The sequence below is a fragment of the Pongo pygmaeus genome, chromosome 23 (genome assembly GCF_028885625.2).
Source record: "Pongo pygmaeus isolate AG05252 chromosome 23, NHGRI_mPonPyg2-v2.0_pri, whole genome shotgun sequence".
NCBI lineage: Eukaryota > Metazoa > Chordata > Mammalia > Primates > Hominidae > Pongo > Pongo pygmaeus.
The window spans coordinates 29,333,487-29,347,204 of record NC_085931.1 but is presented as its reverse complement, the minus strand read 5'-3'; the positions used below and the strand labels follow the sequence as shown (position 1 = coordinate 29,347,204).

At 58.4% G+C, this 13,718-nt stretch overlaps 2 protein-coding genes across 4 annotated transcripts in view; one reads left to right on the top strand and one right to left on the bottom strand.

Annotated features, from left to right (window-relative positions):
• RSPH14 (radial spoke head 14 homolog) overlaps positions 1-13,718 on the bottom strand; it is an 83,758-nt gene that overhangs the window by 47,943 nt on the left and 22,097 nt on the right. The gene's annotated exons all lie outside the window — the stretch shown is intronic.
• Positions 1-13,718, top strand: part of GNAZ (G protein subunit alpha z) — a 53,588-nt gene that overhangs the window by 36,998 nt on the left and 2,872 nt on the right. For 2 of the 3 annotated variants that reach the window (XM_063662779.1, XM_063662780.1), the window contains exon 3: positions 12,745-12,889. The exons of the other annotated variant lie outside the window; for it this stretch is intronic. In XM_063662779.1, the coding sequence (XP_063518849.1) occupies positions 12,745-12,889 (145 nt within the window). The remainder of the gene's footprint in view (positions 1-12,744; positions 12,890-13,718) is intronic. 3 annotated transcript variants of the gene reach the window in all.

Genomic DNA, 13,718 nt, shown 5'->3' with positions numbered 1-13,718 from the left:
AGAGCAGAAGCAGCACAGCCTGCCATGGTAGGCACTGGAGCGTTTGTACAGGGGGCAGCCCCAGAACAGAAGCAGGTAGACAGACCCTGAGGAGACATGACCACGGCAGAATGGGAAGGAGATTGTCCAGGAGGTGCCCTCATGGGGCAGAACTCAGAGCCATAGCCCAAAACTGGGCCCTCTGCATGCGATGTCCCAGGGCCCCAGCTTCCTGCCTGGTAGGCTGTGTCATGGCCTGGGACCTTTCTCCCCAGGCAGGAGTCAGCTCCACCTGCTCTCTGGCTGGCACAGCCTGGTGCTGGCCACCCCAAGTGTTAGCATCCTCTGCCTGCTGGAGAGATGGTGTCCCTATGTGGGGACTCAGTACTCTGAAGTCAGGGTTTTGCCGTGCTCTTCTCTGTCCTTCAAGGCAGGAGACACGCTGTGCACGCTGCAGGAGCTTAGGAATTGTCTGAGGGTGACCAGCGGGGGTCCAGAGGAAAGGTGCTAGGAAGACATGGAGGCTTCCAGGGGAGGCTGGGCCTGAAGCTCAGCTCCACATCCGATGTGTCATCTTGGGAAGAGCAGTGTCTTCATGAGGCCTGGACAGTGCCTGGGTGGGAGATAGTGAGCTCCAGCCTCCTTGGAAGACCTATTGACCACGTTTCTCTTGTGGCGCACTTCACTGTCCCCCAGAATAACTGTCGTCTCACGGCCACCAGGACCCGAGCCTCTGGGGTGAGGTAGAGTTCAAAGAGAAGCAAGGCAGCCCAAGTAAGCCTGGCAGCAGAGCCGAGGGCAGCCCCACCAAAGCCACGGAGCCAGCCCTGCTGGCATCCAGAGGCCGGGGTGGGCCTGCCCTCCCATGGCCCCAAGCTCTGCCCCCACCCTTTAGGATTGCACCCTGCCTTGTTAAGGGATCAGCTGCTGCTCCTCTCAGGTCTTTTTGGGAGTCCCAAATCTGAAGTGAGCCTGGGAGAAAGAGAGTCAGACAGGAGAGGGGTGGGTGCTGAGCCAAGTGAGGGTCTCAAGACCAAGGGGACCCCAGAGCACAGGTACCCAGAGCCTACACTTGGGAGGCCTGTGGCTGGGCCAGGAGACACGAGGATGAAGCAGTGTGGAGTTGAGAGCCGTGGAGTGGCAGAGAATGGGTGCCAGGAGCTGAGGTGTTCAAGCTGGAACAGAGTCCTCCATGCAGGCAGGGCCGAGCCCGTCTCCCTCAGCATCTCAGATGCTCACAGAACCATGGGGGCAGCAGGGTTCAGTGCTAAAGGCCAGGCTGGAGGGATGGAAACAGCTGCCCCAGCTCTGGAAGCTGTGGGAGTGGTGGTTGCCCTGCAAGAGAAGGCTCAGAGCACGGGCAGGCCTTCTGCTGGAAGGCAGGACCCAGCAGTTGAGCAGGCACCAGCCCCCCACCTCCCAGTTCCTGAGGCTGGCCGTCAGCACCATGTGCCCTGTGCTGTCCCCGCAGACTGGATCCAGGGACAGGCAGGAGCTCACTGAGTCATTAACCCTCAATCCAATTCTCCAATCTGTCAAGGTAGCATTGAGGTTTGCGGGAGGAAGAGGGAAGCGCTAACCAGATTGGACTGTAAGTGACCCTGGTCATCCAGCTCTGTCCCCAGACACCTCCCCATTTCCTGAGGCTAGTAGCAGTGGGAGGATGACCAGGCCTGAGGGGTGGTTCGGGCTGTCTGGTGCTTTCCTTGGGGCAAGGGTAGTGGGCCAGGCAGAGGGGCCTAGGCAAGCCAGGTAACCCCTCTGAGCACCGTTTTCCACATCTAGAATGGAAATGTTTTGAGCCTCGTGAGCCCAGGAGCCTCTCACAGTCACTTCTCAGAGGTGAACAGAACTGGAGGGCATCACGGCAGCCCCCACACAAGAGGAAGTCCAGACTGATGAGGCCACAGGGTGACAAGAGCGAGCCACGTTCTGGGGCCCTCCCTCCAGTGCCCCTTCAGTAACAAGGATGCCTCCCGTCCCACCAGGAGGTCCACCCCACCCATGGTGCTCCAGCCAGGAACAGGTCACCAGAGGTCCTCCCCTCCCCTGTCCACTGCCCTGTCTCTCAGGGCACAGCAAGCCAGGTCCTTAAAGAGACAGAGGGAGAGCAGGGTACCCTCGCTCCCAGAGACCCTCTCCCACCACCTGAGCAGATGGGCAGTAGACAGTGTTTGTCCAAGCAGGCTGTGTGCCCCTGTGGGCACCTGCCCCAGCTCAAGGGTCAGCAGCTTCACCTGCCACTGGTCTGCTGTGGTGTGAGACTCTGAGGGTGAGGGTGTCCGCCCTGGTTGTCATGGAAACAGCAGTGCATCTGCAGAGAGTTCATGCCAAGCTCAGCAGAGGGAGGAAGCAGCTGGCCTGGGAGGCAGCTGTTGTCATTGACTCCTGAGAGCTCAGTGTTGGGAAGGACCCAAGGGCCCACCACACTCTGAGGCTGGCGAGCACACGGGGCAACTCAGGCCTCCCTGCCCACCATCTTTCTTTGGGCAGCTGCACCATGTTGTCTGTCCTCTTGTCCACTTGGGGTCAGCGACGATTCCATCTAGGTGCCAGGTGAACCAAGCACAGGGGCGCTGCCTCAGAGCCACTTCGAGTGAGGGGGCAGGATAGCACTGGGATTCCAGCAGGCGATCATCAGTCGCTGGGGGGCCTGTGCGCCTTTCCTGTGAGTGTGAGCAGGAATGACTCATGCCTCCTCCACCTGCTATCACACTGAGCCTCTGCAGGGGAGTGGCCTCACTGTCTGCCTGGTTTTTGTCTGTCTGCCCCTCTGTCTCCCAGTCCCATTACCTGTCATGCATCCTAAGCTCCTGAGGACAGGGAAGGTGGAGAGTGGCAGAGCCAGAGAGGCTCTCCTGTGACGTGGCTGGCTGTGTACTGAGCCGGGGGTGCGGCCACAAATCTCCAAGCCCAGGCCAGGGGAGAGAGGCAAGTGCACTGGACTCAGTTCCGCCTAGCGGCAAAGAGGCCCAGAAAAGTCTCAAGTGCTTGGGACAGGACCCCATCCGCATGTGATGTGTTGGGGCCTCTGGAAACAGAGACGCCAAGACAGGCTTCTCTGAGGTCAGTGGTGATGCCAGTGAGGTGAGGCTCAGGCCAGTGCCAGCTGCACCAGAGACACCAAAGCACTCCAGGGTCCCCCAAGGTCACTTTAGTAGAACCGAGTAGCCATCTTGGACAAACATCTTATTTTACTGAGGCAGGAGCTGCGGCCCAGAGCAGAAGTGACATGCCCAGGGTCTCACTGCAGTTTGGTGGGGGAATTAGGTTCCAGAACACAAGACAGCCAGTACCTCCCAGGCCCCTTCCTCAGGGAGCCAGCAAGGCCGTGGGCAAGCGGCCAGGCTCCACAGGGCAAGCCCCTTTGGACTTAACCCTGTTTGTGACAGCCCTGGTCCCTGACAGTCCTCAGATCCCGGTGGCAGTGGGCAGTGGGCTGTCTGAAACCAAGGTGCTCCTTATTTCCAAACCAGAGGTGTCTGATCACAGAGCATGTCACTAGGAGCATGTTCTGAGAAGTCAGGGAGCCTGGTGCCCAGATTCCCATCCTTAGACCAGTCCTCTGTCCCTTGCAGCCTTAGTCTCATCCACAGCAAGACTGGAGCCTTGGGGGTAACCAGGAAAGGACAGGCACTGCCCCTGGCATTCACGCAGGGACCAGGAGGGCCAGAACACAGGCACCCTCAGCCTCCTGTCTTCACCCCGCAGCCCAAAGGAGGGCTGCCTGACCCCTGGGCCTCACTTCTCTCCCAGCACCAAGAAAGAGGCTCCCAGCTGCATTTCTGGTTTCTGAGGGGCCCTTCTGCTTCCCCAGCTGCCACAGCCCCAGGCCCTGCCTGAGGTTCTCTAGAGGAAGCAGAAGAGGCATCCTTCGGCCCCGCCCCAAGTGCACCAGGCTCTGGGGCCCAGTGCTCACCAGGCCGTTTGCTCGTTGCCTCCCAAGACCGTGGGAGGTCCAGGGACCTGGTCAGTGGCAATGCCTTCCACCAGGTACGTGGTTGAAGAGGTGAGGGGAGCATGCCAGGGTGCAGCCAGGAGGCCAGATGACCACAACCAGGGGTACGACAGCCCTGGGCACAGCAGGTCTGTGGCCAGGGCAGGAGGGCAAGATGGACACTTAGCAGGAGGCTGGGCTGAGCTCCTGGTAGAATCAGGGTGGGACTGTGGCAGGGAGACCTCCTTCTCCAGCAAGGACAGGGCCACATCCTGAGAAATGGAGCATCGGACAAACACCAGTGGGGTGGGAATGGCAAGTGCTCAAGGTGAGCACGGTGCAGCTGCGACCTGCAGACTGGCTGCAATGGGGGGCCTGGCCAGGAGAGGCCAGAGACGGACACCAAGGTCAGATCCTGAAGCACAGAAGATCCTCAGTGGGGATAGGGACCTGACTGCAGGGAGCAAGGTGGCCGGTGTGGACCCATCAGGAAGGCAGGGGCCTGGTCTGGGGACCCCACAGCTCCAGCTGGGCAGAGCTACCCCGTGCTGTGCTGTGCCATGGAACACCAGCCAAGAGACCAGGAGCAGGGAGCGTTCTGATAGGAATATCCAGCTTTCAGGTCTGACGTGGCCCATTTTACCAGAAGAAGGGGTCCTGCTCTGAGCATAGCAGCTCCCTCTGTCTGGGACCTCACAGGGCTCACCTCCAGGCTAGCACCCCGGCCCTGCAGCTGACCCTGGCCAGGAAGACACATGTTAGACAGCTGGCTGGACTTGGTGCCTGCTGTGGCTGCAACTCCCCTGGGAAGAGAGCTGAGTGTTCTAACGTTGGCTAAACTGCATCTTTACAACAGCTGGGGCCCCAGTGCCACCTGGCCCTGTGCCCAGGCAAGGCCCTGCTGGTCCCAGCATCCTTCTCTCCCACAGATCTTACCCCAGCTCCCACCCCAGCACTCTGGCCAGCACCGCCTCCCTGTGTCATAGTCCCATCAGCCCCTCACACACTGGCTCCCAGCTGCTGCCACCACCTTGAGCTGTCTTCGATAGCCTTCTGCCCGTACCCTTTTGGCCTGAGGCTAGATGTAGGCCAAGAGTTTGCACCTACAAGCTTCCCCAAAAGGGAAGTGAACTCAGGAATTCCTGATGAGGATTCCAGGACTGGCTGGGGAAGCACGGGGTTGCAAGCAAATAAGCTATTTCCTTTGCAACTGATACCATCCTTGGAGTGGATTTCCTCTGGTGCCTTCCCTGTTCTACAGCTGCAGATGCATCTAGCACAGGGGGCCAACACCACAGGTCCCTCCACTCGGTACACCCGCCAGGACCTCGGCGCATGATCGGATGGTGGGGCCTACTCGCCCTCTCCCCACTAGAGAAGTCTGGGAATGCCTGTGTCCCAGACCCCCTCAGCACCACTCAGGATGGCCCGGGCAGGTTGCAGAGGCTCCTGCCCACCAGGCCTATCACACAGAGCTCTGGGAAATGGAGATGGGCAGTCAGTGCCAGCCAAGGGCAGGCACCAGCTACCGATGGAGACATGTTGGTCACTGTGTCAGCAGTGCCCCATGTCCCTCCAGCCACACCCTGCCCGGCAGAGAGGCAGCCCCACCAAGGTGTCCCCAAGCTTCCACCACAAAGGGAGGCCCAGAGGGCTGAGAGTCTTGGCCGGTACTTTGTGAAAGGTGACAGCATGAAGCTCATCTCCGTATGAAACCTCTGCCTCGGCCCCTCAGTCAGGGCGCTGCCCTCAGAGCCTGGTACTCGGTGGCCCTGGTCAGGCCTGGTGGCTCAGCTGCAGGCTGGGTGGCCACAGGGCTGGCCTGTCCGTGGTGAATGGAGCGCATTCATGTCCACAACCCAGCCCCACAGCTCTGCTCTCAGCATGAAAAGTTGAATTCATGGTTCGGATGAACACTCCCAGCTTTTCTACAGTGGGCTGACTTGAGCTTCTCAGTCTGTAACAGAACTGAGGACTTGTTCTACAGATGAGGAAACTGAGGCCCAGGGTGGGACAGACCGGCCCCGGCCCCACCCTTCCCAGCAATGCAGCTGCATCCCCATGCCTCTGTGCCTCTGCCGGCCCCTCCTGCAATGCCTTCCCTTCCCCTCAGCCCCCAGAGGTCCAGTCAAAACGTCCTGCTCCTGTATCACCCTTCGCCCCCTGCATTCCTGTGGTGTGTCACCTGTCAGAGTTGTAGCTGGCCAGCACTATCTGCAGCAGTGCCAGCTGCACACAGTCACTTGTGCCTGGGTGTGGGGACTAAGCTGTCCATGTGTATCCCACATCAGCCCTCAGCCCCCTCATGAGGGAAGTATGCTTACAGATTCTGTGTATCTGTGGTTATTTTTTTGGAGGGGTGACAGGTTTAGAACAGCTGGCAGCTGGCAGAGCAGGAGGTTGGGCCTGCATTGGCCACTCCGCAGCTGCCACACCAGCTCCAGCATTTCCTCCTGCCTGTCCTCACCCACCTTGTTGAGAGCAAGGCTGTCTGCTTGCCTCCATCCCTCACGCAAGAGCACCTGGAGAGCCTCTGCCCAGGGAGGCGAGGAAGGGGAGAGGGCGGTGGGGGCTGCCATGAAGGCATCTCAGAAGCTGGCAGGGCTGGGGGTTCCAGGTCATCTGTGTCCCAGGGATGATGCTGGTTCCAGGAAGAGCTGAAACCTTAATGTCACCTTCATTTTATGTGAGGTTTGAGGCCCCTAGTTGGGCGAGCTGGCCTTGCTCTGTGCTGTGGCCACAGCAAACTGCATGGGGTCCTGTGGAGTAAGGGGACCTGGTGGAGAGTGAGTGGACAGGGAGACCAGATGGGTCAGTACAGAGCCTTCCCCAGCCAGGTGGCCATGTCACACTGGCACCACCCACCTATTCCCCAACACAGCACAGTCCGGGGGCCCTCACCTGGCTGAGGCATGTGACAAGGCTCTGAGCTGATGGTGTATGTTCAGTAGGTGTTTGCATGAGGCTGCCCCCAAACCAGTGTGATTTGGGGCTGCGTGGATCCAGAGTAGGGAGGTGACAGTCCCACCATCTCTGGGGTGTGTGCAAGGGTCACGGTTTGGGAAGGGGTTGGACAAGACCAGTGTGCCTGAGGACTGCCTACCTGCCGGGAGCTGACGTGGGAATCTGGGAGTGCGTCTGGCCTCCTGGAGGGGGTCTCGGGTTGCCCAGAGGGGAGCAAGGAGGAGGCCCAGAACATACCTCTTCCTAGAACAGGAAGGTGGGGTGACCCTGCAGGGTGGCCTCCCGCACCTCAGTGATGCCTCAGTGACCCCTAAGGCAGAAGATGAGTGAACCAGGCATGAGGCCCTGAGCACTGCTGGCCACCCCTGCAAATGGAGGGGCCCTACCTGAAGTTGGGGGCCAGGACTCATGTTTGAGCCATTTTGACTGGGTCTTTTTCAGTTTATTTTCTAAACCTCCGTTTACTTGAAGCACAGTACATGATTGCTCACTTCAGGAAATTCTGTTCAAGTTTTCATAGCAGAGTTACTCATTCCTTCCTCTGTGCAAGGGGAGGGTGGTGGTCATAATCACCACCCTGATCCCCATACCCCCTGGGCCCTGTATGAACATGACAAGGCAGTGCGGTTGGCTGAGGGCCTGGGCCAGGCCAAGCACACCAGGAAGGTGCCGCGCATGTGCCAGATGGGCCCCGAGGCCGCTGGGGTCCCACGGCAAACAACAAAAACAGTCAAACACGTGCCAGCCTCTGTCGTGTGCTCACCATGTGCCCAGGACCACGTCTGTGTGTGTGTTTGCCTGGGTAAGCCTTGCTTTGTGAAGCTGCCATGACCTCCGTCTCCTCACTGAGGGGCACAGGGCAGCAGGCTGCCAGGTGAGGGGCTGAGGGGCCTTCTGGGGGCCACTGGCCTGCTCGAGGCACAGCGAGTTGTGGGAACGAGGAGTAACTTGGAGGTGGGGCTGGGGGTGCAGAGGGAGAAAGACTACCTGGGTCATGAAGGGCTGGCCTGTCCGCCTGAAGGGTCCAGAAGTGCAGTGAGGGGACGACGTGGCTATGGGCCTGTGACAGGGCACCTGAGGACATTTGCAGTGCAGGAGGGAGAGCGCTTCAGAGCAGGCCAGTGTCCCTCCCACCCGGCCCAGTCCTTGGTCCCCAGGTGGTCACTGAGCTACCACATGCAGGACCATGGTCTTAGCAGGACACCCGTGGTGGCCTGTGAGGCAGGCACAGGAAGGATGCCCCACTCTGGGTTCCTCAGGGACCTGCAACCACAGCGCAGGATGGGCTGCGGTACTCAGCACTGTGGATGTCTGTCAAGGCGGGGTGTAATGGACTGGGGGTCAGAACGTATGAGGCCCTGGATGAGCCTCTCACCTCCCCACCCCCAGCCCAGGCGCTTGTCCCACACAGCTGCCTTGGATGTCGTTAGCTGGAAAGCCGTGAGTGCCTGATGGGGAAGGGGTGGGGTGTGGGGAGGTGTTTAGGCTGTGACAAAGGGATGCTAACTCCAAAAACAGTCCCCTAGCCCAGAGGCCTCTTAAAATGCAAATATGCCGCACCTGGGAGGGAGACAGGCCCCTGGCTGAGACGAGGAAGCCTGGAGGATGCCTCTGTTCCCTCTCCCACCGCAGGCCCATGAGCTGTCAGACCAGCAGGAGGCTGATGCTGGAATATGCGCGCACCTGCTGGGGGATCTGTGTGCCTCAGCTCCAAAGTACAGGAGCCAGACTCCAGTGTCCATGTCAGGTCCCATCCAGCTGGGATGCAGGAAGCCAAAGGCAACCCTCCCATGACCCAGCACTGAGGGCCAGACCTGTTACCCAGGAACGTTGGTAACTGGAAGAGCCTGGTACTTGGGGCTGTTCTGTGCCCCACAAACAGAGGGACCGACTGTAAGGAGACTGGCCTGACGGGGAATGAGAGAGGGGTTGAGCCAGAGGTGCCAACACGGTATGTTTTAAGTAAGGTCCAGGTGGCTGCAGGCGGGATGGAAACACATCCACCATTCATCGCATCGGCCATTGCCATCTCCGGGCTAAGGGGCCACAGGAGCCTCCCAAAGAGCCAGGCTGACCTGGGCCCCGTGGCCAGCAAAGAAGTGTTGCTGGCTGAATCCCCATCTGCAGCGTTGAGACCTTTCCCACCCCATCCCGCTGAGCTGGCCCTGCATTTGAGTAGCCTTCCCTCAGCTGCCTCATGCTGGGACAGAGGGAGGCAGGTCTTCCGATGAGACCTCGCAGGTGAGAGGACGTCCCAGTGCCAAGGCGAATCACGGTGGGTGTGGCGTGGAGAGGGCCCACTGGGGTGCCAGTGGTAGCCACAGAGCAAGGCCCAGCAGCTCTGGGTTCTTCCCATGTCAGCACCTTTGTGCCTTCTCACAACAGTCCCAGCGTTGCACAGATGAAGAAACTAAGGCCCAGAGAAAGGAAATGACTTGTCCAAGGTGCAGCGTGCACCGGCAGTGAGTAAACCCCAGACCCTGTGTTCATGGCCAGAGACATCTGCCCCTTTGTGTCTCCAGGAGAACCTTGGTGGAGAATCAGGAGTGAGAGGCCTCACCACCCCCACAACTAACCAGGCACAGGCTCCTCTCCAATCCCCAACTTGCCCTGGCCGCTGACCTGGGAATGTCCTTCCAGGTGCCGGACCTGTTCTGGCTAGCAGCCTGGCAGCCACGTTCAGGGGAAATACCCCAGACCCGCAGGCCAGCAAGCTGGAAGCCCCTTAGGGATGGGCTGTCAGCTCCCCTGCTGTAGTGACAAAGCCATGGCCTGGGGCAGAGTCCCTTCCACAATGGCAAGTCTATTTGGACCTGTCTGAGCAGGAGCTCTCTTCTCACAAATGGCCAGGAAATGACTTCCACACCACCCCAGGGACTGCATCCAGCTGCCTGGTGGCTGACAGGCCTGGTTACAAATCACCTCACCATTCCCCGATGCTAAGCAGTGAGATTCCCACCATTGCACAAGCTTCTCACGGGAACTGTCTGCTCCATGTTATTTATATAAATAAATGTGCAGACAAACCCCAGCCTCCTAGAAGGTGCCGTCTTGCTGGTAAGCAGGCCCTGGAGAGAGCGGGATGGGCACTGGAGCCCTGGGCTGGCATCACAGCAGTAAATGGTGGTGTGTTTCTGCCTCCCTCTCCCCCGCCCCACCCCCCGCGGCTGCCTTGGCAGCCACAGAGGTGAAGGCAAGGAGGGCTCCTCGCCAGAAGAGGACACTGTGGCAGTTGGAAAATACCAGGCTCTCAACTGCACCCTGGCTAGTCAGCCCCTCTTGAGGCCTTGGGCCCCATATGTGAAGTGGGGAGCCCTCCCCCTTGCCATGGGGTCATGGTTGGCATAGGCAGCTCCTCTGAATCCAGGGTCTGTCAGGCTGATGGAGGAAGTCACTGCAGGACAACGGGGTGATGCACTACCGTGGGGCAGGGCCACATGACTCCAAAGCTGCATCCAGCTCTGCCCCAGTGGCCCACAGGTGGGCTGTACCAGGACAATGTTTAACCCTGCCAGGCCAGGGAGGGCAAAACCCCATGCAGGCCAGGACAGGCCAGGAAGGAGAACAGAGCCACATCCACCAAGGGCAGGAGGACCCAGGGGAGCCCACAAAGGCCAGATGGGTGCAGGAGGCACAGCCAGTCATGTTTTGCAGGGTGAGCAGAGCATGGACAGGTCAGAGGGCTGTGAGGCCAGGCCCTGGAGGCCAGCAGAAGGCATGTGGGGCTTCATGCCTCTCATATGCATGCTTGAGTCACAGTTTCCAGAGCTACAGCCTCAAATAGACAGCTCTGATTTCAGTGGTGGTGATTTTGAGTGTCAGGATGCCGCTTTGCCCACCTGTCTGCACTCCAGGCTGCAAGAGTGCAGGCACCGCTGTGACACAGGCTCCTGAGGTCACCAGGCAAGCACCGGGGGCCAGGCTGGGCACTAGGTCAGAGGACAAGACTGGGCTCCTGGCCTGGCAACACCTTTCCCCACTGCCTCCTCTGCAGTTGATCTTTCAGACCCAAGTATGAGGCTCTTCTCTGGGTTTGGCCTCCTCTCATCAACTTCAGCTGGTCAGGGTCCTGACTTTCTAACCGTCTGTGGTTCTTCAGCACCCCCTCACCCCCGTGTCTTGTCCCCCATCTCTGAGAGCTGCAGGCCTCTGGTCTAGGAACAAACCCATGATGCAGCTCCTGCCTCACTTGCTGGTCCATCAGCACCACACTGCCAGCACCACACTGTCCCATGCTGGGCCCTCTGGCCTTCTTTATAGCCTTCCTGTTCTATAAAGATTCCAGGATGGGCACCCACCCATCTCCTAAGCTTCACCTCCTGGTAGGGTGGAGCCCATGTGCCGTGAAGGCTCAGCCTGCATCAGGGACGCTGGGACGGAGTGAGGCGGCAAGCTCAGGTGCTTCCCACGCTCTGAAGCTTCCTGTCTGAGCCCGGAAGTGAGGTATGTGGTTGGTGCCTGCTGCAGGCTTTCCTGACTCCTGCCAGACAGGGCCCAGCCAAGAAACGAGACCAGGAAACCAGGCGTCTACACAGAGATTTTGTTATTATTTGAGGCCCATCATCTCCCGGGTGCCCACTAAATATTAGTTAGTGTGGTTCCCATGGTTTGTCTCAAGGAATAGAGGAAACCAGGAAGCCTGAGCCTGAAATGCCTGCAAAGCAAGGGGAGCCCTGGGCATAAGCAGGGGCCTGAGCTGAGGGAAGGGCCCACACTCAGGAGATATTTGTCTGTCCTGATGAGGCTGCCGCAGTGGCGGAATCCTGATGAGAGTGTACTGTGAGGCACCGTGCCCACCTCCAGCTGCCTTGTGAGATAAGTACCTGAGTTTCCATGACCTCTAAGTCAGGAACGGGAGGCTCAAAGAGGTGTCCAGGGTCCCCAAGGTCACCTTGAGGAGCAGACTGAGAGGCATCAGCAGGGAAGTGGTTTAGACACCGTGGAAGGGGCTCCTAGTGCGTTGGGACAGCTTGACTCACCCCAGGACTCATGGGGGCCATAGTCAGGAGTGTTTCATGGTGTTGGGCAAGAAGAGTGGCTGCCTTGGCCTTGGAGAGAGGGGGTCCACATGGTCTATCGGCCCCTCCCACTGCTGCCAGCTGAGCTCTCCCCACACACAGGTGCCCTGCAGAGGACCAGTCTGGTTTAGATCTGAGGCTTCAGATGACAAAGTACACGTGAACTGTTTGCGCGTCAGTGAGGTGGCCCTCCTGCTCCTCCTCTTACCTAAATTCCACTGCCTGCCCAGGAGGTGTTGGGCTAAGCTGGGTATTAAAACCATCTCAACTGTCATCCTCAAGTGACCCGTCAGGGCTCAGAGAGGCAGACTCAGGCCTAGCACCCACTCTGTGCTTGTCCCCTCACCCTTGAACCCCCAGGTCCATACCCTGCTGGTGGCCAGATCATGCCCTTCCCAACCCCGGAGGAAGCCCCCTACCCCAAAAGGACCCTGCCATCCCTGCCTGGTTCTATTCCTGCAGCCCCAGGACTCCCACCTCAAGCTCCATCACCTGGCATGAGAGCTGATGTGGACTCAGGGCGTGCTCAGCAAGTGTTTGCCCAGTAAATTAATAATACGTGCTAATGGTCATATCTGTTATTTAACTGATGCAAAATTTGGGGTCAGAAGCATAGCCCCCAATTACAGCATCATTTCTATGAGAAATGACAGCTCCATTACCACAGTCCTCTATGATGTGGCTTCCAGGAATCCATTAGAGCTAATTACTCCCTCAGCAGAATGTGACATTCCTAGACCACCACTTATCTCACATTTGGGAACGTGCAGCCAGGTTCACTGCAGAGGCGCTGGCTCCTCTCTGCTCTGCTGGGGATGAGATCTTGTGTGTTGCTTGTCTCTGCAGAAAGGCCAGCACCCCCCATCCCCAGACCTGAGGCTGCTCACTCTTCAGGACTCCTGTTACTCCGAAGCTCATTCTAAAGAAAGAGCAAGATTGGTTTGGAAAAACAGTCTTCCAGGTGGAGTGCAGGGTTCCAGGGTAATGACAGGTACCTCTGGGTATCCTTCCTTTCTCTGCACAGATGCTGCCAGAGCTGTTCCTCAGACAACTCGGGGGCTCTGGAGAGCAGGGTTTCTATGCAGCATCCTCTCGGGCACCCCGGCCCTCGGGCAGCCTCCTTTGGGTCCACCCTGCAGGAGCAGCAAGCCAGAGGACCTGGTTATGGGGCTTGGAGCACATATCCTGCCTCTCTGAGCCTCAGTTTCTTCCTCTGTAAAACAGGAGTGGGCAGATGTGAGAACAAGCTGGCAGCTCATGTCCAGCTGTGGTTACCAGCGTCATTGTCACTGCAGTCATTGGTGATGCTGTTGCTTCGTGCCTGAGTCATCACCACCAGCTTCAGTTACCACTTGCATTACCATGGTCACTGGTGATGTAGTCTAGTCAGAAAAGTTCCTTTTTTTGTTTTGAGACAAAGTCTCGCTGTGTCGCCCAGACTGGAGTGCAGTGGCGTGATCTCGGCTCACTGCAACCTCCACCTCCCGGGTTCAAGTGATTCTCCTGCCCCAGCCTCCCAAGGAGCTGGGATTACAGGTGCTTGCCACCATGCCCAGCTAATTTTTTTGTTGTTGTATTTTTAGTAGAGATGAGGTTTCACTATGTTGGCCAGGCTTGTCTTGAACTCCTGACCTTGTGATCCACCTGCCTCAGCCTCCTAAAGTGCTGGGATTACAGGCACGAGCCACGGCACCTGGCCAGAAAAGTTCTTAAATCCAAAGCATCAGATCTAAGCCAGATTGGTTCCAGATTTTTGATATTTTGCTCATTGAGTTTATCTTAGAAGCAGGGGTACCTTTTGCCGGCAGCAATTCCAGGTA